This window comes from Aedes aegypti, chromosome 2, assembly GCF_002204515.2.
Source record: "Aedes aegypti strain LVP_AGWG chromosome 2, AaegL5.0 Primary Assembly, whole genome shotgun sequence".
In the NCBI taxonomy this organism is placed as follows: Eukaryota; Metazoa; Arthropoda; class Insecta; order Diptera; family Culicidae; genus Aedes; species Aedes aegypti.
This window is the reverse complement of record NC_035108.1, coordinates 468,794,712-468,819,933: the sequence shown is the minus strand read 5'-3', so window position 1 is coordinate 468,819,933 and position 25,222 is coordinate 468,794,712. Positions and strand designations below refer to the sequence as shown.

The following is a 25,222-nucleotide window of genomic DNA, read 5'->3' as shown; positions in this document are numbered from 1 at the left end:
ACAAAAGTGATCCAAATAATATTGAAGCTTTAGAAAAACAAGACTTATGTTCGATGTCCGTGTGACATGGGAACATTTCCAGAAACTTGGAGGAAATTACCAGAACCCCACTCAGTGCCGTCGGTGCCATGGTTGCTAAATACATGATTCGCGGAGGTTTTTCTCACGCAAAGGACATCTGTCCTGTGGAGGAAAATACAAAAAAAAATGTATGCGCTAATTGCGGGAGCAATCAAAAGTCTAACTTTTAGAGTTGTCCTTCGCGTAAACGAATCGTTGAGGCTCGTATTAGGCAGATGAATGGCAATGTTTTTTGCAGCCGGAATTCCCCAGGCAGAATCTCCAACAATTCTCAAGTTATTTCAGTTCCCCTCTTTCCTCCTTGTATTCGAACGTTTTTTTTTTATGAAATAGAGATAAAAATAAAAATTTCTGTTAATAAAAAGTTACACATTATTCATCAAGGGTCAAAAATGGCCAATAATTTTGAGACGCTCCCAAAATCGATATTCAAATCTATTTCTTCCGTTGAGCTTCAAATGAAAGAACACTTAGCACGACTTTTTCAGGTTTTCTTTAATCAGAAATACAAAACCACAAAATGTTGATGAAAATGAAAAAAAAAAACACTTGCTTCCAAGTGGCACATGACGAAAGTGTGATTCATATATAGCGACAATTGCTTTGTTATTTTTCGAGACCCGTCATCAGCAGATACCAAACAAGGGTGACAATTTGTGCTAAGTTGCTGCGGTAAGTATCACAGGAAATTGCCTCAAGGAATTCGGCCTGAACTTCCTCCAGCAAAAGTCTCCACAGGAATTTCTCCTCAGATTTTCATGTATTCCATGTATTCCATGAGGAACTTCTCCTAGAATTGCTCCAAGGATTCTTCCAGGAAGAACTTTTGACCGCAACCGGATTCAAATAGGGCCCACGAATACATCATGGAGTTCATACAGATTTTTTTGGAAAAGTTTCTCCAGGGATTGCATAAAAACAATCTCTATAGAGATTCCTCAAGAGATTTCTCCTGTAACACTTCCAGGGATGTCAGCAAGAATTCGACCAAGATTTTTTTTCCTGAGATTCCTCTAGAAATTCCTCCAGAAATTTTCCATATTTTTTCTAGTGATTCTTCTTGGAAGGATGTTTTGCGTTGCGTGATAATGGACTATTTCGTTGATTGCATACTGAAAACTGTCATGTTATTTATTTTACTACTCTTAAATATTCCAATTACTTACGATCAACTATTTTGGATGAAATAGCTGTTCAATCGGAAGTCAGAGATGAAAAGACCTGACAATTTGCACTGCCTGTCACGCTCATTTTCTCCGTTACTGGCAAAGGGGAGGATAATGATGATATGACACCAGGCCCTGACAACCATATATCGATACACAGTGTTCTTCGTAGCCAGGATGTCCCGGGCGATAAGTGAATATCGCCCACTATCAGTTGTAAGAACTGTGAAAATAAAGGCCATTGTTTTGTTTAATTGTTTGTTATGGTTTGATTATCAATTTTTGATATTGTTAAAACAGCTAATAATGTGGCAAAAAGTTGAAGCACATTAAAAATTTGGTTTTGGAAGGAGAGAAAACATTGAAAGGCATCCTGCAAGCCTCCAAGCAAGCAATCAGTTATTTTATTGCGACACTTGCTCGATTACGGATCATAAACATTAAACAAAACATCGCACTCTCGATTCAATTTACCCGAAAATGGGCCATGGGCCTGTATGACACCTACTTTTATTGGGGGCCCAGATAGCCGTAGCGGTTAACGCGCAGCTATTCAGTATGACCATGCAGAGGGTCGTGGGTTCGAATTCCGCTGAGCGAGGATCTTTTTGTAAAGGAAATTTTCTCGATTCCCAGGGCATAGAGTATCTTCGTACCTGCCACACGATATACACATGCAAAAATAGTCAATCGGCAAAGAAAGCTTTCAGTTAACAACTGCAGAAGTGCTCATAAGAACACTAAGCTGAGAAGCAGGTTTTGTCCCAGTTGGGACGTAACGCCAGAAAGAAGAAGACACCTACTTAAAGAGAGGCCAGCGACTCATAGATGTCAAGAAGTTGGATGATAGGGAAGGGAATGGTCTAGGTGTCTAGGATTCACTGTAAGCGAGTGATACGACCGGATTTAAATTGTTGGGAGTAACGATGCTAAGAAATTCAATGTTACTAAACATAGGAAAATTTACTCACTTACTCGAACGCTACCGATAAAAAAATAAAAAAATAGTTGCAGCCGAACGTAACTACCTAGAGTGATCGCAATTCCGACGAATCGCAAACGATTGAGATAACCCGTCTTTGATTTAGACTCACAGAACGGAGAGAGAACCAATCTCTCAACTGGGAGACACTTAAGAACGCGTTCATCATTCAATCACTGAATGCATTCAACTGAATGTACCGATTTAGCGTTCACTGAATCGTTCCGCTGGGTGTATTTTCAGTCAGTCAGTCGCTCATCAGCACTCAAATACGAATGCCACTCGAGCATGAGCATGAGCATAGATGACCGTACAATTCGTAGTTACTACTCCGTGATTGACCACAACAATCGAAGTTGCACAGGGAATTATTGAATGGGGCTTGGGATTAGTTTATCATTCCTCAATATGCTCAAATCGAGAGCTCAAATTTTAAAAGTCAATAACGGCGTCGGCCACGTCCTTATGGTCATCGGGGAAGGGCAGGAATGTTAGTTAGACAACCGTTGTTACTAGAAACCGAGTATACCTCTGCACCTGCACAGTTGTCATGGATAGAATATTGGGTTAGTGGGATAAGGTGAAAATCTGGGAGTCACCAATGGTTGGTGATGCGATCCATGATATAATCACGCCTAGTCGGATTCGCGATATAATTCGATAATCGCATTGTACGCCGGACAACTGTTCGTCACTCGCCCTTGCAAGAGCAATGCGATCAATAGATCAAACACTTCTAACGATCCGCTGCGCTTTTTCATTTCACTACGCAAACAACACGCGACATGTTTGATCCTACTCTCATCGCCCGCCCCGTAGGAGCAAGCGTCAAGGTCGAAGGATTAAACACAGGTATCAGAAGGCTCACTATCACAAAAGAAAAAAAAACTAACCGGGAGGCGCAGCACCGACTGAACCAAGCTATCTAGAAGGGAGGTACTTTAATGTGTCAGAATGTTGAATTCGCCATTTTGAAATACAGGGGAGAGCTGGCGGGTTTGTTTTGGTTAGAAGGTACTAACTCAAGACGTACCTCCAAACATTTTTCACAGCCACACTCCATCTCGTTTCGTTCGGCTTTTAATTTCACTAGTCATAGAAGAAATGTAGCTTTCTAGTAGCTTTAATTAATAAAACACTTCCATTTTACATCCTCTAAAACACACGAAGAATGTAAACGTAACTCAGAAATGCGGGAGAAAATTTTCACTTACCGGTAGGATTTGTTTTCTGTGGTAAACAATCCCTAACATTCCCATAGAAACGATACATGAAAGCATACTCGCCAGCTAGCCAGCTCACCAGCTGTCACTTTGACCTCACTTCGCACCCACTGACTGCTTAGATCAATCTTGGACTGAACCACCAGTTGAATCGCGTAAAAATCCATCACGCAGAATGCGATAAAAAAAGTGACAGGTGATTGAAAGCACAAACGTTCGCGACGCGGCCTACTGCGTTTTTTCGGAAGTTCTCCAAGAATACTTTCAGAAATTGCTTTGATGATTTTTCCAGCAATTTGATCAGGATTTTTTTTTCAGGGATATTCCCAGGAATTCCTCAACAGATTTCTCCAGTGATTCCTCCTGGGATTTCTCCATGGGTTCCTTTAGGGATTCAGCTGATAATTTCTCCAGGGATTTCTCAAAGTATTCATCCAAGGATTTCTAAAGGGCTTTCTCTTGGATTTTTGAACATTTCTTCAAAACATCCTTCAGTTATGTAATTCCATGTACCATTGTCTCAAAACAGGACTCATATTTTGAACAGTCCCGATTTCAAAGGTGAGAATTGATATTTTCACAACTTTTAAATGTGCACGATTTGAATTATAGAAGGATTCTGTGAAGAAATTGAATAATCGTGATTTGAATCAACGTATTAGAGTATTAGACCGAATGAGCACAGTATTCGACATTTGAAGCAAAATGTTGTTTCATACTTTTGAGTAAAAATAATAGTTAAACATATTTTTTTATCACACTCAATAGTTTACAGTTTAGCTTTGAGAAAACATGAAAAAAATCCAAATATTTTGCTTGATTGATGTTTGTTTTATATATATTAACTAACGCAGGGTGGCCACCGTATTTCGATTTTGAAATTCCCGCTTTTTTCCCGGTTTTCCTGGTATATTTCACATAATTTTCCCGGTTTTTCATCTATTCTTTCGAACAACTTAAATTGAGTTTTTCTGTATCAAAAATCGTTTCTATAAAAAGCATTTCAACATTTTTTTAAATTGGTTTAAAAAATTTCAGTTGTTTTTTTTATAGTAATTTGATTGTTTATCAATAGTTTCACTATTGGAACAATAAGTTGACTATTTGATTGTCCTAATCTATATGGAATCTTATTCCAAAAACTATGGCTATAGTATTCATCTGAATCGATTTGTCTCGCGTACATCGAAAATCAATGGAGCTCTGGAGCTATCTATCATAGAAAAGAGATGGTTAATTGTGCTAATAAAACAGATCCTACTCTAGAAACGACAGGGATTTAATTTAAATGCTATTCGAATCATATTTACCAACAATATGTCCTTTAAGCGAAACTTTGAATTGACAAGTTTAAGTTTTGAGATCTACAGAATCTGACAACCGTTCGCGGTGAAGATTTGATGGATTGTTTGCATTCTGGTAATGATAAAACGATCACAATTTCAGCTCAGAGCTCTGTTTGTTTCTCAAGACTCGTGCTCTTGAAATTTCTGGGTTTGGCTTTGGCTCATCATCAACTTTAGTGCATCTTATTGCTGAATTTCAAGTATTTGGCCGACAAAAGCCCCAGGTGTGTAAGTAAATCATCATGATGACCAAGTGGTTCTTTATCGTAATTGAAATTATTTCAATTCTTAATCCTCTGAATTTTCTTCATAAAAATAAAGAGTTCTCTAAAGCAAATAAGTTTAAGGTATGGATGAAACAAGGCCACACATATAGAAGCACTTATCTAGGGCTCGCTCACAATTTTAATAACACCGAAAATGGTCATTTTTGACATCCACACACTCTCTCGTAATGCTTTTTGTATGAATATTCTACACATTTTATACGAGCTGTATATGAGCTTGATCGTTATTAAAATCGTAAATGAGCCCTTATTCAAAACTTTGTCGATTAGATCACTAGTGACATATAAAAAGCATCTGTAAATAGGATTGTTTTCCAGATAAGTTGTATTGAGCTAAGATATTGAGCAATTACAGAAGAATGCTAAACCAATCTGCAATAAGTAATTCAACTTCGATTCAAAACGTGAGTACAAAAATATATAGAGAAAAATTCAAAAAATCGCCCTGACAGTGCGAGGACGAAAATAAAAAAAAAATGTTTCGAAGCATTGCTAAGAGAGAAAAGAGTGAAACATTTTAAACAAATATGGTGTAGCATAGAAGAAATTGAATCATGAATGTTTGAAAGCAACTGATTCAAAATTGCGGATGCCTCATGGAAATATCATTAAACATAACTACTTTCTATATCTTATTTTGGAGGTTGGTTTGCAGATTACTGCTTGAAGATGTTCGCTCAAAACGATTTTCCCGGAGATCGCCTCGAATTCCCGGTTTTTCCCGTCTTTTTCCCGGTGGATCCAAATTCCCGTCTTTTTCCCGCTTTTCCCGTTTTTCCCGGTTTGGTGGCCACCCTGCTAACGGTAAGCCTGAAGTGTTCACAATCAAAACGGTACCTGAAGAAATTGTTGCAGTAATCACTAGATTTAGGAGCATTCTTGAAGGAATCCCTGGAAAATTCTGTAGAAATTCTTGAAAGACTCCCTGGAAGAACTGGTGGAAGAATCGCTTGAGGAATTCCTGAAAAAACCTTAATGATATCTTGGAGGTATTTCTAGAGCCCCAAAAATCCAGTTTTGGTCATTTCATTTCGTAGTACTGTAATCCGGGGGCAAATTGATCACTATTTCACAACTTTTTGTCATATTTTCCCTTGGAATTCAAAAAAATGTCAAATAAATTTCGGTAAAATCAGTACTTCACTGATCTCTATCAGTTTATGTTATCAAATTTTTATGAAAAAAAATTAACATTTCATAAAATTAGTTTAAATATCAAAAATTGAAAATGACACTTTGGGGCGAAATTGATCACTATATAATAAAGCATATTTTAGAATGAATTTTCCTTTTGAAATTTTCCTATCTACTAAATTTGGGTCTACTGAATCTGAAATTGATGTCAAAATTCTTACAACTCGTGTATATCATCATTTTATTGCAAAATTAAACTTTGAAAATCTGCATAAAACGCCTAAATGTATGCAATTTCCCTTGAAATTAGCACGTTAGTCAACAATAAAACAGTTTTATGAGCAAAAAACTATTTTTGTAATGCTGTACGACTTCAAAAATGAGTTCAGCAGTTCACATTGAAGCTTTCGCAACATTTTTAACACTCATTTTTTACATGCTGGCCAACGGATTGTTTAGTACCGACATTTCCAACAGTATTGCTAACACCCTTAAAAACTGTAAATATTTCTATGCAAAACTTACCTTAATAAAAATGAAATAGCTATAAATCATCATTAGACATCTATAAACTAGAAAACATGGAAAGTATTTGATGGCAACGAAGCATTGAGCATCCTTGAAAGGAAATGCTATTCGGTACCGACCTGATCAAATTCACCCCAGTGATCAATTTGCCCCCGGATTACGGTATCAATAATTTAGCTGCGGTAAAAAGTTCTTCCTTGATGAGTTGTTGAATGAATTCCTGAAGGTACTGCGAGGAGAATTCATGAATTGCAACAGGAAGCCATCGAGTAATTCGTAAAGGAATTTTTGTGAGAAATCTCTTGAAAAAAATATTGATGAAATCCTAGAGAGTTCCTTTGAAGATTTTGTTGGGAGTTCTTGGAGAATTCCGTGGAGAAATTCCTGCATGAGTCTCAGCAAAAAAATATCATGAGGAATCGATGCATGTATGCCTGGACGAATCTCTGAACTGGAGAAACCAATTAGGGGCTATCCATTAACTACGTGAACATCTTTTTTTGAATTTCAGACACCCCTTTCCCTCTCGTGGTCATTTGTCCATACAAAATTTTTAAATTTTGTGTGGACCGTGGTCATTGCTCAGACCCCTCTCCTCCCTCCATAAATGACCACATGGACGACCCCTTAGATAATTGCTAGAAAATCGCTGGAAGAAATGCTGGGATTATCGTTGGGAAAATGTTTAGAGTAATCTCTGAAGAAATTACTGGAGGTAGTAATGTAAGATTGCTGAAGGTTTTCCTGGAACAAATTCTGGAGAAATTCATATCGCGTACGAATCTTAGAAGGCATTTTAGGAGACTCTAAAATTTTGCACTAGGTTTACCGCAAGGAAACATAAGTGACTTTACGGACTGTTATTGTTGAAAAATAGGCTTTGAACCTTCTATTAAAAATAGAGATTTTATTTTTATTTTGACCAAGTCTTTGAAGAGAGACTTGCTACCAGCCCTACACTTCTACACTCCGAAATGAATAGCGACAAGTTTAAATCCCCATGAATAAATTACCAATAGAACAAACCGCAGGAGACTGTTATTGAATTTTTCTAAATTTACCCTCCTGGAAGTGGAGCGTCCATACATTAAGCCATGACGTCTTATCGAAATCCCATCAAATCAACTAAATTACCTCGTTAACTGATATCCGGCGAATTACCACACGAGCGTCATTTTTCTCCACATATCACAGATAACATCTCCTACACGTGAGGAGGTGGAAATCCCCTTGTGTCTTCTTGTGACTACGGAAAAGGACCGGAAAATTTCCACCTCGCCCTCCCTTGCTCCTATCCGGCGAAGCAGTTGTTGACTCAGGAATTAAGTGTGGCTCATGCGCTTCCGCAGCGAACAAACAAATGCCGAAGCATCAGGGGGTTACACAAAAGGGGTTGGAAATTCTTGGCAAACATCATCCAGAACAAACAAAAGATTCCCGAACACGGAAGTGGTCAGTCAGTCGTGTCACGACGTCAGACTGAACCGGATCTTCCGCGGGGAATCGAATCGTATCAAGTGGTAGTTTGTACATCCCGATCCATACGAGGGCAGGGCCGGGGTTCGTGGAAATGAGCGCGAGTGTTGAGTCAATGGGCTTGGGACTGGGCACGGCTGCGATGTGGAGATTTTCCGAGGATCATTTGCATGTCGCCGCGAGGCACTTTGCATCCGTGCGGGTTTACCCCGGCAGTCACTATAATGGTCAATATCATCATCACACGCATCATCACCACCCGCATCGGTCGCTACCGCTTTTGTACGGAGGTACGATTCTGTTCTAGCGTTGTTCAGTGATTGTGATAAACCAGATTGACTATGGGGTGAATCACACCACTTAATTGGAGGCAGTTCCACAGTGCTGTAAAGGATGCTTTGCGCGGTGATATATCCAAATGTGTTTTCTACAATGGCAGACGCGTCGCCTGGGTGGTTTCAAAGATGTGAATTTATTTGGCTACGCGTCATATCGAGCGCCTCATTTCCGAGAATGATTATGATGTGCATACCAGGAATTCATTTTTGTGTTATTTGCCGCCAAGCCATGTCAGAAAATGAAGGAAAAAAAAGCGCGCGAAAAGTGGTCTCCTAACGAGTTTGTTTCGTTTTGCGGGTTCGCTTCAGTTGAATGCAAATTAAGCCATTGCCAAATTCGTACATCGAACACACACGGATCCGTGGGAATAATTCGGCAAACAGGATGAGTAATGCGCGCGATCGCCGAAAGCTGAATCTTGTTGTGCTTGAAAGTTTTGGTGATAATTGTTTGTTACTTAATGTTATTGACAGAATCATATTAATGATTAATTTGGTTTATGTTTGAAGGAAGCTTCAATAAACATTTAATAAGCTGCAATTTACAAATTTTATATACAATACCGGGCAAAAACAGGTATTTGCTGAAAAACTAAGCATTACATATAGGAGCGGGATCCTATGCTTGGTACTTTTGATTCACTTCGGCAGTAGGGGTTTTCAAAAGCTACTGAGCTCATATTTGGCCACAAGATGCGTTGTATTGAAATGCTTCTTATTGCAATTTTCAGAGAATTCGGCCGAGAAAAAACCCCCATGCCAAAGTGATTCATGGAAGTGCCCAATAATGTGGGACAAAATTTAGATTCTCGCGTCAGTCCACTTTTCGGATTGCATTTAGGCTTCATAACAACTGTGCAAAATTTCAGCCCGATCGGAGAAACTATATATTAGCGCCAGCCGTTCAAAGTTTGTATGGGATTTACTACGGGAATTAACCGCCCATTAACCTCTATAAAAATTCTGAACACAGACCTCGATAGGTATTTTTACGATGAAGAATATTGCCGAAGACCGCGAAACAATCCGACACTTGTAAAAAAAAGTTATTCAATGAAAACCTATTGGCAAGGCGTCGTTGATTAACAAAGCAATAACAATAATAACAAAATCTGACAAAATTTCCGAATAATCTAAGCTTAATAACTTTTTTTACAAGCATCGGATTGCTTTGCGGTCTTCGGCAATGTTGTTTATCGTAGAAATACCTATCGAGATCTGTATTCAGAATTTGTATAGAGGTTAATGGGCGACCTTTGGCGATTTTTCTTTGCAAAAGTAAGTTTTCCCATAGTAAATCCCATACAAACTTTGAACGGCTGGCGCTAAAATATAGTTTCTCCGATCGAGCTGAAATTTTGCACAGTTGTTATGGGACCTAAATGCAATTCAAAAAGTGGACTGGAGCGAGAATCTAAATTTTCCATATAACCGTGTCCCAGGCTAGTGCCCAAGTAGCTCTACTCTGAATAAAGGTCATTTCTTAGAGTTCTCTACGTACAAAAGTTTGTTCTTAACATCCTTAGCTACCATTTGGACGTTGAGCCACCAAGTTTTCTAACAAGTTGAAATTTTGGACACCCTGCTCCAGATATTACACACTCAAATTCCGAAATCGATATCGGTAACCGGATTCACAGAGAACCCAAAAGTTGAGATCTCGGTAATTATTTGCCGAATTTTGGCAAAACTTTGACCAAGATTTCAGTAAATGCTTACCGAATCTCAGTAACGTATTCTTCCAGAAACTGGGGAGAGAAGTTCTTAGCAATTCATCTTAGGATTGCCTCCAAGGTTTCTTTAAGACTAGGACTTCTTTGAGAATTTAACGGGTAATTTATCTAGAGGTATCTCAAATTCATAGATTCCGCAAGGGTTTTCTGAGGATTTCCCCTAAATTTTTCGTTCCGTGTTTCTTCAAGATTTGAACTTTATATCTTGAGGTGTGTCCTTGAGAGTTCTCCCAATGTCTTCAACAAATTCTTTTAGAAATCTTTCCTAATTATCCTCATAGTATTTATCCACAAATCATTTTTTTATTATAATTAACGAGATTTTTAGCCCTGGACTAGTTCATCTCCGGATCAACGGCTATATTTTCCTTCCGAAGGAAGTCGTTACTATAACTTTTTTGTCATAAGTGACTATCCCAGGTCCTCGGCATGAGAGGCGTGTGCTCTAACCACTACACCAGGTCCGTCCCCAACACAAATTGTTGCTTTCCCCGAGAATTTCGCCAGGAAATTATCAACGATTTTTCTCATTACTTATTGCAAGATGGGGATTCGGTTCGGTTTTTCTAAAGAAAATACTAAAGTAATCACTTAAGCAATTGTTGCGAAAATACATGATAAAATATTTCAGAAGAGAACCCTGCTAGGATTATTGAGGGAACTTATGAACCTTTGAAGAAGTTTTTAATGATCCTAGAAAAATCTGATTCAATTATTAAAATATAAAATCAAACAATGCGTTACCGTAGAGAATATTCTAGAGGAATACCAAAAAATCATCGGAGAATTGTATGTGAAAATAATGGGAGGAATTACAGGAATAATGGCTTCAGCATTGTTTGGTTTGAATTCCTAAACAAAGTTTTTAAATACCCATGCAAAATTTACTCCAAAAACTATACGAGTAATCTTTGTAAGAGGCTGCTGAAGTAATTCCAGGATGAAATGCAGAAGAAATGTTCAGGAATTCAGGAATTTATCACTTGTGGGTTTTTTTTCGCGCTGCACAATGGTCGGGCTCCATAAAACGAGGCGACCAAAACAACCGAATTTCAAAATGTTTTTGAGATTTCTATAATTTTTATCATTTATATTTTAAAATTTGAATACCGTAAAACGACTTATCTTTAATAATGCGGTTGACTCTGATAGGGCAGGAGCCACAACATACTAAACGAAATAAGATAAAATCTGTTAATCAGTTAAGCAAAACGAATACAAAAGTAAAGAGTATGACACTTCATGCCAGAGCTTTTTCATTCGAATCAAGAGCATTTGAGGATTTATATTCAAATATTGAAAATTTATGAGATTTTAGCATTGTTGAAACACTGACATACAATCTGTTTTACGATCACTATTTGATGAAGTTATAATGAGTTCGTCACTAAACCTTGATAGCCTAGTTATAGTAGAACATGAAATCGGTCTCAAGTCTCTTAGCGAAAAACAGTTTTACAAATTAGGATCAAGATCCGAAATTTCCATATAACGTTCAACTTCTAGAGGTATGCAACGCCCTATATACTTCACAGAATTCATTCGATTTTGTTCGAAATATTCTTACTTATACACCAAAAACGATTGATTTATGGTTAATTCAATGTCGAAACATGATGTTCAATAGATGTCTATTCAGAGATGTAATTTTATACAAATTATTATCAACTTATAATGGTGTTTGTCATGATTGTTTGGACTAAAACCTTTCAAATGTAATTTTTCTATAAATTCTGTACCGTAAAACGGGGTAACTTTGATAGTTTTTTTCGAAGAAAACTTGAATATTTATGCATGCTATTTCAAAGAATTATAATTTATATTTTTAAAACAAGTACTGACATCCTAACTATCGATTGCAGCTGATAGACTGCCAAAAGAATTATTCCGAATGAATATATAATTTTTCATATAATCCAATGTCGGTTTTCTGTTTTGGCGTAACTTTGATAATGGAGTACAAATCGAACAAAATCGAATGAATTACGGAACATTTATAGGGCGTTGCATACCTCTAGGCGTTTAACGCTATATGGAAATTTCTTACTTAAATTACAGAAAAAAATAGCCCTAGTTTGTAAAAATGGTTTTCGCTAAGAGATTTGAGACCGAATTCATATTCTACTACAACTAGGCTGTCAAGAATAAGTGACGAACTCATTATGACTTCATCAAATAGTGATCGTAGAACAGATTGTTTGTGAACGTTTCAAAAATGCTAAAATCTTATAGATTTTCAATATTTGCATATAAATCCTCAAATGTACTTGATTCCAACGAATATTTCTTTGACATGAAGTGACATACTAATACTCTTTACTTTTGCATTCGTTTTGCTTAACTGATCAACAGAATCTTTGTTATTACGTTTAGCATGATGTGGGTCTCGCACTATCAAAGTTACCCCGTTTTACGGTAATTCAATCAATAAAATCTACACGCAGCGAACTGGACTATCGGAATTCATACATTTTGCCTTATGAAAGATGCAACGATTATCGCAATACGAACGCTTTATGTATCGTTTTAGCATCACTCCACACCAAGGCGTCGATAGGCGCGGAGTGTACACACGAGCCTATCGATCGCAAGGTCCTTGGTTCGATTCCAGGTTGCCGCGAAAACTATTTTTGTTTTCAAATTTCGGTTTCATAAGGCAAATTTATGAACCATCAACCCGATTCCTTGTGACGAATTTTCATAAGGGGTTCCTATGTTTATCGATAGTCCATTTGCCTGAGTGTAATTTACGTTCTCCATTAACATGCTCCAATCTAGTTCTAACTGCAATGATGTCAAAGAGTAGTATGGTTGAGGATTTTCATATATTTATCTACCCATTACCGAAGTTACCCCAACACCGAAAATCGACTTTCTATTATTTGAAAAAATAAAGAGTAGGGTGGTCAAAGTATTTTGGACAGACCGTTACGCGTATATAATCTGGCCATTTACGGCAAAATCAAATGGAACGCTCTGTCCAAAATACAGAAAACACCCTAGTGTTTGATCCTTTGACTTTGACGCTTGCTCCTGTGGGGGCGATGAGGGCAGGATTAAACTTGTCGCGCGTCGTCAACTCAGAGAAATGAAAAAGCGCCGTGGTTCGTTAGTAGTGTTTGTGCACATTGAAGAAAGATAAGCTAATCCCAAGCCCCATTCATTAAATCTCTGTGCAACTTCGATTGTTCTGGTCAATCACGGAGTAGCAACTACGGTTATCTATGCTCATTAGTTATTAATAATTTATTTTCCTCTTTCAATGCGGGATTGGTTCCTGAGGTTTGTTCAAAATGTTGGATGATTTCCAAAAGGGCTTAAAGCCAGTGCAGTGTCCAATTGAGAATTCATTTTTAAAATGTTTGCTTCTTATTTGATTAAAACGTTTTTTAATATTTTTTTTCTGCGGATCCTGCCATATAATTTTCATAGTAGGATCGCGAATGCGTTGAAATTGCTTTCTCCTCACGTTTTTAAGACGGATCACGGGTTTAACATCATCTATGATCACGGATTCAAATTTTACTTCACATTTAGGTATTGCAATGCCCCGTGCACAATGAAATTCGTTAAAGTTTCAAGAGCATATCAAGTTTTGTTTGCGAAAAAATGTGACCATCAAGCTTGCTATCGATATGTTTCATTGCGGTTTCTTTGAAAATTTTCCGCCAAGTTCTACCGCAGCTGTCAAAGTTCTACCTGACTACTGCGGTAGCTTACTTAGCGTTGAACGAAAAGTTATCTCTAAAATTGCAATATATTCCAGTCGGCTCGAAAAAAATGAATATAGAGCTGATAGGATTGGGAATCGCTTCATGGGATATTTGAAATGTAACAGGGACATGATCAGAGTCAAAATCAGCGTGAGTAACCAGTTGTCTACAAAGGAGACTAGAATCGTAGATGAAAAGTCGAATTTAGTACTATACCATTTAATTCCACTAGAGCTTGAATCCTTTGACAGATACGCGTATTTCGACCTCAACTGTAGGGCCGTCTTCAGAGTCGTATACTAGACTCGACTTACACGACTCCGACACCTTCAGATATTACAATAAAAATTCATCAGAGTTTAATTCACAAGTTTATGCAGGAAATCTTCCAGAAAGTTCTCACAGAAGTCCATAGGATTTCGCTCAAAGATTTTGTCTAGGACTTATTTAATAATTTAACCTGCAACTCCTCTAAAGATATCTTTGGAAATTACGTCAAGGATCTTCTGAGGACTTTTTCTAAATATCTTTAAGATTTCAACTTGATATATCAAAGTGAATTCAGGCTGAGATTAATCCTGAGATTGATCTCAAGGTCCTTTCATGAGTTCTACAACAGATTAATCTAGAAATCTTTCAGAAAAGTTCTCATTAACCAGAAATTCTTGCAGGAATTTCCTCAAGAACTTCTCCTGGGAATTTTCAATAATTTTATCCATAAATTATTGGAAATCAGAAATTCGGTTCGGGAAGCACTGGAGCGATTTGAAGTACGCATGATTCTCAAAGAAAAAAAAATTGAAATAGGGTAGGTGTACCGGTCGCCATGTAGCAGTATTCGCCACCCCGGGTTATGTACCGTTTTACGGCACAAATAGGAAACGATCGTTTTGTGGTCGTCAAATCGCTTTTAAATGACACGGAAATATTCTTAAATTTGCACCTATTTCCGCCTTAGTATTCACCAGCCTTCATAAAAAATCGACGTAGGTGGCAAATTCCGGAACCGAAATTGACCTGTAACCACCCAGCAAATGGAAAAATAGTTCAAATTGCTGCTGTTTCGGAATTCTTGACAGATTTCCTTTATTTTAGTCTAAATTGAATCATCTGGATGTCTAGTTTTACAATCAATATAGGAGTTTTCGGAAATGCCCTCCGGTCCGGAGTTATTCCGGCGGATCACTGAGTCAAGTTGGTTAAAAATTAAGGCAACTTTTACCCAACAACAAGTATAAATCTGACTCCAAACCTTTTTTTTACGGTTTTGGTAATGATAGGTCTATTTTGTTTTTCTTTGTTCTTAACGTTTGTTTATTAAATTTACCTCCGCGGAGGTTCCAAAAATAACTGAAAAAATACTCAAGGCCAAAACTGGTCTTATTGTCTAATACAGTTCTCACATGACGTCGCATCTATAAAAACAAATTGATATGGAGTCAGATTTGTTTCAATTAGTTGGTTGATTGAAAAGGATGTTGGGGTCATTTTTACCCAGTGGCCAACCAGAATAACTCCAAACCAGTGGACATTTCCGCAAAATTCTAATTATGATTGTAAAACTAGACATCAGACGATTCCATTCGAACTAAAACGTCAAGAATTGTCGAAATGGCAGCAATTTGTACTTTTTTCTATATACTGGGCGAATACGTGTTAAGAACATGGCCAATACTGGTGCAAATGGTCCAGTATTTGCCACCCCAATTTTCAATACAAAAACATTTTTTCTGATCAGTTCTAATATGTTCCTGCTAAACATGGATTGAAAGCTTTCGTTTTATGTATTGACCGTATTTATTAATAAAGCACATTTTTTCTTAGCGTGGCACACCTCTCCTTATTGCAAAAATATCAAACAAAGCCCAAGCCTGTATTTTTTTTTTTTTTTTTGAGAAATCCCTTTAAAAAACCAGGTGGAATTCTTGGAGAATTTTATGTAGAAATAATTAAATGAGTAACAGGAATAATTGCTTTTGTATTTTCTGGCTTGAACCTCGTAAATAAACTTTTCAAGAATGCATAGTAAATTAACTTGGATATTTTTGGAAGTGTGTATTAAAGTAATTCCGGAATGAAATGCAGGGAGAATGTCTCAAGCTATGTCAGGAAGAAATGTTTAAGAAACTTTATAAGGAGTCCCTGTTCGAACTAATTTCAAAGGATTTCAAGGAAGATATCCTAAATGATTCAGTGGAGTAATAGCTTAGCTTAGACTGACTACAGTACACATATCAATGGTTGCTATTCCGTGATTGACCGAAGTCAATGAAAATGCACAAAGAATCAACTAGAAGTTCGGCTGAGATTGGCCATAATCTTTTTTAGTGTGCATAATTCAGTGCCTCTATTTATACAGGGTCAATAACGGCGCCGGCCACGTCCTTGCAGTCAGGTGTTGGAGACCGTGTTTGCCTCTGCATCTCCACAAAGGTTACTGGGAAGGATGTTTGGTAATGGGGAGGATCGTTGGGTCACAGGATTCACTTTGATAAGCGAATAGACCATGCTAAATAATTATTTGTGAGATATAAACATGCTTATATGTTAATATAATATTTTCATTTGATATGAACAATTTATATGTAGAAGAAAATTATGCCGACACTTGAAGTGACGAACCATTCAAAATTTGTTGATCAAATACCTAAATGTAACATTCCTACAGCTGTAACATTCCTACAGCTGTCAGGACGAAAATAAAGATAACCTTCACTGCTCTCGTTTTTTTCCGTTTTGGAGCGTCTTGCTGGGTAGTGCTTCGTGAAGCCCAAGCAGGACAGTTCGGTTTTGCGTCGTCCGATAGATTTGGCTCACGGTTTCGCGCATGTTTTCGTCGCCGGAGTTTTTTTTTTTTTTTTTTTTTTTTTTTTTTCTTCCTGTTTTAGAGCGTCTTGCTGGGTAGTGCTTCGTGAAGCCCAAGCAGGACAGTTCGGTTTTGCGTCGTCCGATAGATTTGGCTCACGGTTTCGCTCATGTTTTCGTCGCCGGAGATTTTTTTTTTTTTTTTCTTCCTGTTTTAGACCGTCTTGCTGGGTAGTGCTTCGTGAAGCCCAAGCAGGACAGTTTTTACATTCAGAAATGGAATAGTGAAAAGTGAAAAATGAAAAAGTGATTTGTTTGATTTGTGTCCTTTTTGGCTGCCCTAAGTTCACCGAACCATCAGGAAGTGACAGGCAGCACATAAATTTAGAGAATCAATCCGGTGAGTTTGTTCCAGTATGATACTTTTTCTTTTGTGAGCCTTCCGAATCGTTTTTGTCCGCGTCGTGGAACTTCTGATCGTTTCTTGAACGGAAAATGTTATTTTCGGAGATTGATAATTATGTTCAGATTGCGCATTCTGTCCGGGCGGGTCGCAACTAACAATCGGTTGTGGATGCTTTTTAACCGTTCGATGACCCTGGAGGGATCGATTCTGCTTTTCGTATAATTTGAGCAGAAAAACCGACTATGTTATCCTAGGGTGTTTAGTTCGAACGCGCTTCCTTTCGTTTTTCGATTATCTAAAAATACAGTACAGTACTGTTTTTCAATAGGCGTGATATTTTTTACGCGTATCGTTATTTTATACAATCCGATGACCCTGGAGGGATCGCTTTTGCTTTTTATTGGTTATTGAGCAAAAATATTACTGCACAATCGACAAGCATTTCGCGAAATACTATTTATACTATAAATAAGCTATTGTTTTCTCTTTTGATTGCCGGCATTCAAAAGATTAATTTGAAAACGCTTAAACAACAAATATTTATGGTCTATCGCCAGCTTTCTAGGCGAATCCTGACAATATACCTTCCCCAACCTCCAACTCCGTAGCACTTATGAGGGTGTCGCTGAGTCGGTGGCCTCTCATTAAGTAAGTGCTACATCAACATTTCCTTCCTCTATCCCAAGTTACGGTAAAGATGGGCGTGGCCGGGAATAGCGATATTCATGATTTTAGTATTCTTGTTTATGATTTGAACAAGGTATACTCCCCTGCCTTGTTCTTGAAAGTAGTCAGGATGAGATTATTAAAAAGAAACATGAATGTTGCTAGTATCCAATCTACGAAGTATACCGTAACTACGCTAACGCTAACGCTAACGCTATTCCTACAGCTGTCAGGACGAAAGCATGTGTTATTATATTTTATTTTACTGATTTGAAAAAAAAAAACAAAAAACTCGATTGTCTGGAACATCATAGAACACCCTTATTCTTATGCCGACACTTACATTGGTGGACCATCCAAAGTTTGTTGAATAAAGTGAACCTTTCGCAAGTCTACACTTGTAGTGTCGAATCATTCAAAGTTTTTTTTTTAATTTTAAAAATAAAGGTAAAAAGAAAGGACCGTTATGGAAAAAAAATAGTTAAACATAAATAATTCATAAATCAGAGTTTATGTCGACACTCACAGTGACGAACCATTCATAGTTTGTTGAAAAATCATATTTACGTCCCACCGTTGTAACAATTAAATGTGCCGTCATACATATTTTATAGATTAGTAATAGCAGCATGAAACGAGCTCACCTATTCATTCACTACTCTAAATGATTCAGTGGAGTAATAGCACTCAAAAAGGAATATATGAATGAATCCATTCTTTGATGAATCTTTATGAATGATTGTAAGGGGACCCATAGGAATTGCTCGACAAATTCTTGTAGGATTTCTTGGAATAATTCCTAAAACAAATTTCTCCAACTCAAGATAAATCCATTGTGGATTTTCCAGAAAGAACTTTAGCAGGAATTTTCGGAAGGTATCCTTGAAAAATGAATATACCCCATTAGGCATAAAGAAGTTAGGCATAAAGACATTAGGCATAAAATACGTTAGGCATAATGGACGTTTGGCATAAAATAACTTGCGTGTGTGTCAATCAAAACTCTTCTCATATCGAAAATTGTTCGGGTCTATATAAAATTCCATTACGTTGATGGGGGTGAGACGGTGTCCTTAAAATGTAACAGCTCATAAAAAATAGTGGGAAATTCATACAAAATGCATTTTTTTCAGGTGTGATAGATATGGAAGAAGTTTTTTATCATTCTAAAGTCCAGTTCAATCCATTTTTTGTAAGTATCCTTTTATATTTGCGATGTACAGTTGTTATTTATTTCTAGAGATGTTTAGTTTGGTGAGAATACTTATGACATTTTATGTTATATTTCTCTTACTTAATTGCGTTAATTTTAAAGAAGGGAAATCTTCCGTATAATAATTAGTACTTATAATGCAAATGATTAATAATTTGAAGACAACAATCTAGAGTCAAATCAAAAATTCATGACATGATAGGTGATATTATCTTCAACAATAATAAGTATGCTGGTAGTGTGACCCCAATAAAAGCGTTACATTTTCACTCCGAGTCTGCTCATCAATTTAATGTGGTGAAAACAGTTCGTTTGCCTCTTCTGCCAACAATTTTCGATGATTTTCAAACATTTTTGATCAGCCACACATGAGAGCATGCCGAAAGCACCTTGAAAATATTTGAAATTCGTCGAGTGTGAAAACTAAAATTTGATTTCAAAGTCAATTTAAAAGTCAAGTTCAAATTTAACACAGCATAGCATTCAGCATTTAGCATGGCGTGCTTTTTTGATGGTAATATTTACATCTACAATTCCAATAACTATTAGAACAGTAAGAATCCACAAAACAGTATATTATTGAAAGAAGGTTCTTTTCTTACAGTCGTTAAATTGACCGTATAAGTATAAATAACAGCCAATGATTCAAAGAAGAGAAAATGGATGATGAAAGTATTAAGAGCAATAGTGACATTATTTTTGAATAAGTTTTTCTCGAAAGAACAGTTTAATTATAAAAGAAGAAAAAATTTCGAATTAAACATTAGCAGCACTAATTTCAATAATTTTGTCGACACTATAACTATAAAGAACAACCTTCAATTTAAAGAAGGGATGATCTCTGATGAAAAATTTGCCAATAATAGGTATACAACCAAACTCAAAAGATGAGCAGCAGTTACAGCGTCGTTCATTTTCTTGGCATTACGCCCCAACCCAAGTTCTAATCTTAGTGTTCTAGGAACACTTCCACAGTTATTAACCAATTGTTTGCTTTGCCAAAGTGGCCATTTTACATTCTTATTTGTGCAGGATGCATGAGCACGTTTATACTTCATGGCCAAGGATCGACATGAAACCGAACTAAAATACCTTCTGCAGGACTTCATGGTCACTAAAGTAATCGCAAAGCTAATGAAGACAATTAACAACATTTTCGTGCTAATAATTTAATCAAGTTTTGTCCTAGAAATTGACCTCAAAGGATTCACAACTATGGGACGATTACAGGGCAACCATATTTCAAATGACACACTTTTGATCTTTGAAGCCCTCCACAATTATTAAAAAAGTCATCTCACTTTTCACACAAACAATTTTTTAAATTATTCCTATCGTCCATTATGTCAAATATCCATTATGCCAAACGTCCATTATGCCTATCGTATTTATGCCTAACGTATTTATGCTTAACGTCGTGCACCCTTGAAAAATAACTAAGAAATTGTAATTACTATAAAAATATCTGAAGAAAATCATGAGAATCAATGAACTACTGAGGTAAATTCTGTAGAAAAAAAATTCTGGGGAAATCACAAGAGGAATTTCGGGACCAATTGCTGAAAGCATTCTCAAATGAATCTCTGGAGAAGCCTGTCAAGAATCTGTAAAGGAATCAATGGAAAGCATAACCTCACATTTTACTTGTTCAACGAATCTGAAAATTGCAATTTCGTCTTGTTTGTAAACAGTAGAATATGAAAATTAGTTTTTTTTTCTATACAATTCTCTGCTCATTAAGTTAGTAATCTCGTTTCTGAAGCCTTAAGAATTTACAGAAAGATTCGCTTCAGGGAAAAAGGGGAATATTGACATTAGAGACCATTTCGCTTAAAAAGAGACTTTAGAGGCTTTTAGATTTTTTATGAAAAATAGAGACATGCATTAGAATAGCGACCAAGCCTGCTAACCAAATTTAACAATCTTAAGAAGTGGCCTTTTATACCTGAGACAATCTTGATATGGATGGCCTATAATTATTAAAGTCAGGGCTGATAGCGATAGTGTGCCTAAAAATCGGAACTTTGGAAACCACATGCATAAAAAAAATAGACCACAAAGAGATCATACAGTATCCAAACCAGACCATTCAGGAAACAAAAAGAAGACCAAACAGGGCCCTAAGAATAATCCAAGAGATTCATTGAGGATTTCTCGAGACATTACGTCAGGTAATACTCTAGATAGGCATTTTGTCAACATTTTCATCAGATACAGTCGACTCTCCACATCTCGATGTTCTTCATTTCGATATCTCTCCATATGTCGATGATTGCTTCGGTCCCTTCATTCTGCATACATTTTCTCTCGCTATATCTCGATATCCTCCTTATCTCGATATCTCCATATCTCGATGTGTTCCTGTAGATTTTTTGTTTCCAATTTTCTCTCTATATGTCGATATGAACATTATCAAAGGTTAAGCGATTCAGAACAATTTTGAAATTCGAAATGAAGTTTGTTTTGTTTATTATTTTCCTAGTAAAGGAGTGATTTTCAATCTAGTGTTCATTAAATTAATGTTCCTTATCTCGATCTTTCCCTATCTCGATGGTCCCTTCGATATCGAGATGTGGAGAATTATGAAATTTCCTAAGATTCAATCGGGAATTCCTCCAATAATATCTCTAGAAATTACTTCAGACATTCCTCTAGAGAATTTTTAAATGTTTCAAGGCAATCAACCCAAGGATTCATGCCATAGCTTTTCGTAGGGTTTCGATCAAGATTTTAATAATAGAAGTCTTCAATAAATGAAACATGAAATGATAACGATCAAATTTCTTTTAGCTCTAATATTGTGCCTATTCTGAGATAAATTTTGTCTGCGACTTGTAGTCGGTCAGAGTCGATTCGAGTGCTTGTCTTTTTTTATAAGTAGATAATGAAGTGAACAGAAGTAATGTTTAATTTCTATTACTGTTTTCTAACTAGTGTCAATAATAGCATAGTGAATTGTAAATAGAAAAAATAACAGACGATATCCAAGAAACAATAATTCTTGAATTATTTCAAAAACTTGCGTACGAATTCAGGAATTTTTGGAAGAAATCGAAGTATAGATTCAATAGTCCCTGGAAGAAATCATAGTAGAATCACTGGGATTACTGGATGTGGGACAGCTGAAAGATTTTTCTGAGGACATTCTGAGATAACTCCTTGAGCATACTTGAAGAAATCGCAGGATGAATTCCTGCACGAATCACTGCGAGGATTTTCCAGATGAACTTATGGATTCTTACATGTGTTCTTGAATGTATTGCTGGAAGGATCCTTGGATGTATCCTTGAATGTTGTTCTGAAGAAATTCTGGAGTAAACTGTGATAGAACTCCTGATGTTCTTCTTGAAGGGATTTGTGAAAAATATTTGGAGGTTAATATACACAACAGTGCATAAGTTTGGCTTCACCCACTGAAAAAAATAAAAAGTGTTTTGTTTTGTCCATATCTCTGTGGTTGCACGTCTAATTGAAACTTTTTTCTTATACGAAAAGCAATTATGATTCTTTAGTCTTAGTAAGGATTCCGATCCACATGTTTTTTAAGATTTGTTTCTTAAATTTTTGATTTAAGTCGCGACATTTTCCAAAAATTGCACAGCAAAAATATAATTATTTTTCTATAACAGAAAGGAAACAAAGCAGCTGAAGAAATAATTATATGAATTTTAATGTAAGATATCTGATTGAATCATATCAAACAATTATTTTATTCAAGAAACAATGTAAGCCAGAGATTTAATTTATATTCAGAGTTTTAGGCGTCTGCCAAAGCTCTACAATATTTAATAATTATATTAAAGGTAAGATAGAAAACAGCTGAATTATTCATTTAGACAACATAAGTGACGTATTGATCTAGAGTAATAAATTACCTGTTACATACTAGACGCTATCGTGTTTCTTCGGTTCAAGTTTCGTCGTTCACAAGGTCTAAATTCCTGCAAAAAAAATAAAAGGAGAATAAATATATTATTATGGATTTTCTTAATCTGAGAAAGTAAGTGGCTTTATTATGGCGTATCAAGTGCATTATTCCCATTATTTCAGAGAAACTTCCTTTTATTAGAGATACATTACTCAGGCATAAAACCATGTATATTGGAATGGAAACTTCGGAGGCTTTCTAAATATATTGAAGTACAGGTTGCATAAAAATAATCAAAATTTACATTTTATTCTATTTTCAGAACCATATCAACTGTTGAATGCAGCGTCACATCGATTAATAGCACAAGGTACGTTTTCTACATTCATGAAATACACTTGAAATACAAATCCATCATTGTCCAATATTGAAGGTCACTCCACAAATTCAAGTCACAATCGCGGTTTGCACCAGAAATAAAGCCACACTTCCCGGTATTACCCTAGCTGGTCGTCTGGTTTTCACAAATACACACGAACCAACTTAATCTTAGCATTCGACTAGCGTAAAGTTCCCCGATTTCAACCATTGCCCTAACGATGAAAACTACGTCTGTCTGTTTTCTTCTTCCGTCGTCTCGCTATAGGTGGGCAGATCCAACTGTGGCAGTTTTTGCTCGAACTGCTCGCTGATTCGTCGAACGAACGATTCATCCACTGGGAGGGAACCAATGGGGAGTTCAAGCTAACCGACCCGGACGAGGTGGCACGGCGGTGGGGTGAGCGGAAGGCGAAACCAAACATGAACTACGATAAGCTGAGCCGGGCCTTGAGGTGAGATTTTTTTATTTTATTTGCTGGTGGGAACTGGAAATCGAAACAAATCAACTTTTTTTTTTGGTATTATTGCCTGATTTCTGATCGTGGATAAGCAACAGGTAACTAACAGAGTCAGTCAAGTAATGAATTGACAGAAATTATCAACAGGTTTATGATTCACAGGAACATTAACGTTCAAATAGTTGATACTATTACGTAAGGGTTATTTCACACGAATTATATATCAAACGTTTTGTCAATCTTCTCAGTATTGGACCGAATTGGGTTGTTTAGGGGTGTGTATTTTTTTACATGTTTCAAATCTACCTTAACTACCTTAAATATGAACCAGAACAAAAATTTTCAAAATTATTGGTGTCCTGGAACTTAAAAAAAACGGATTGAAACTATTATGGAAATACCTTTTCAATATTTTACTAAGGAACGAACTATCACTTCATATACTTATACATATAGAAAGATCCCCCAGACACTTAAAACGATAAATTTATAATTATCTTCTTATCTCTATATAAATAAAAATGGAATGGTGTTTGTATGTCACGAAATGGCTTACGAACGGGTCATCGGATTTGAATGATTCCTTCTCCGTTTTGTTCGTCAAGGGTTCCGACATGTTTGTGTGTATAAAATCCCAGGATATTCACCGGGAAAGTTGAAAAAACGAGAGTGCACGGAACTGTCATTTTGTATGGGACGATTCATAGCGTTTTTCAACAGCCTACTTGGTGGCAAGACGAAGTTTGCCGGGACCTGGGAGGGAGGCACCGATACTACACACGAAATATGACAGAAAACTTTTACAAATTGCAACATAACTCCCGCTCACCAACGACAATCAAGGCAGGCTTGGGGAAAATCTTTTATTGTGTACCTTCGATCTTTCTGGACAAACTTGGAAAAAGGGCCATAGTTTTATGTGCATTCAATTTTAATGATGATTGGAAAACGGTAAAAAGATGCGTGTTTCATTACTTTATATTCGATCAAATTAAAAGGTACTATCGTGGCATTGCTTTTGGGTGTTGCAGGAATTGATTTTCAACCGACTGTTGTCAACTTTGTTGGAATGCAAAAATTTGTTTTGATCAATTACGCGCTTTTATCAAGTTTGTCCATTCTTCAAGATCTGGGCTCACAGTGACAGTTCGAGACAGCAGAATCTCGGCTCACTATGACGTACATAAATTTTGTATCGGTTTCTCCCTCCCAGGCGTGGACTACTAGTATATAATAAAAAAATAAGATTACGGTTCTAAGGACGCACTAACTTAAAGTTTTGATCGATATGATGCTGAGAACATAAGTCGTTTTTTTTAATGTGTGTTTTGAAAAATGTCACAACATTAAGTAAAAAATGACAACATTCAGACATAAGTTTTGTCGAAATATGTACCTACGAAGTAAGATGACCTCAC

At 36.6% G+C, this 25,222-nt stretch overlaps 2 protein-coding genes across 3 annotated transcripts in view; one reads left to right on the top strand and one right to left on the bottom strand.

The window, feature by feature from the left end:
- The window catches only part of LOC5568069 (DNA-binding protein D-ETS-6), a 48,714-nt gene that overhangs the window by 14,904 nt on the left and 8,588 nt on the right, over positions 1-25,222 (top strand). Inside the window, exons 1-3 of one of the 2 annotated variants that reach the window (XM_021848299.1) lie at positions 8,222-8,513; positions 23,288-23,335; positions 23,612-23,798. In XM_021848299.1, the coding sequence (XP_021703991.1) occupies positions 8,318-8,513; positions 23,288-23,335; positions 23,612-23,798 (431 nt within the window). In that variant the 5' untranslated portion in view covers positions 8,222-8,317. Of the gene's footprint in view, positions 1-8,221; positions 8,514-23,287; positions 23,336-23,611; positions 23,799-25,222 lie in introns of those variants that run through there. The other variant, XM_001651959.2, reaches the window with a different exon arrangement.
- The window catches only part of LOC5568080 (protein HIRA homolog), a 149,434-nt gene continuing 147,055 nt past the window's right edge, over positions 22,844-25,222 (bottom strand). Inside the window, exon 6 of the mRNA XM_021848298.1 lies at positions 22,844-23,038. Coding sequence (XP_021703990.1) covers positions 23,008-23,038 — 31 coding nt within the window. The 3' untranslated portion in view covers positions 22,844-23,007. The remainder of the gene's footprint in view (positions 23,039-25,222) is intronic.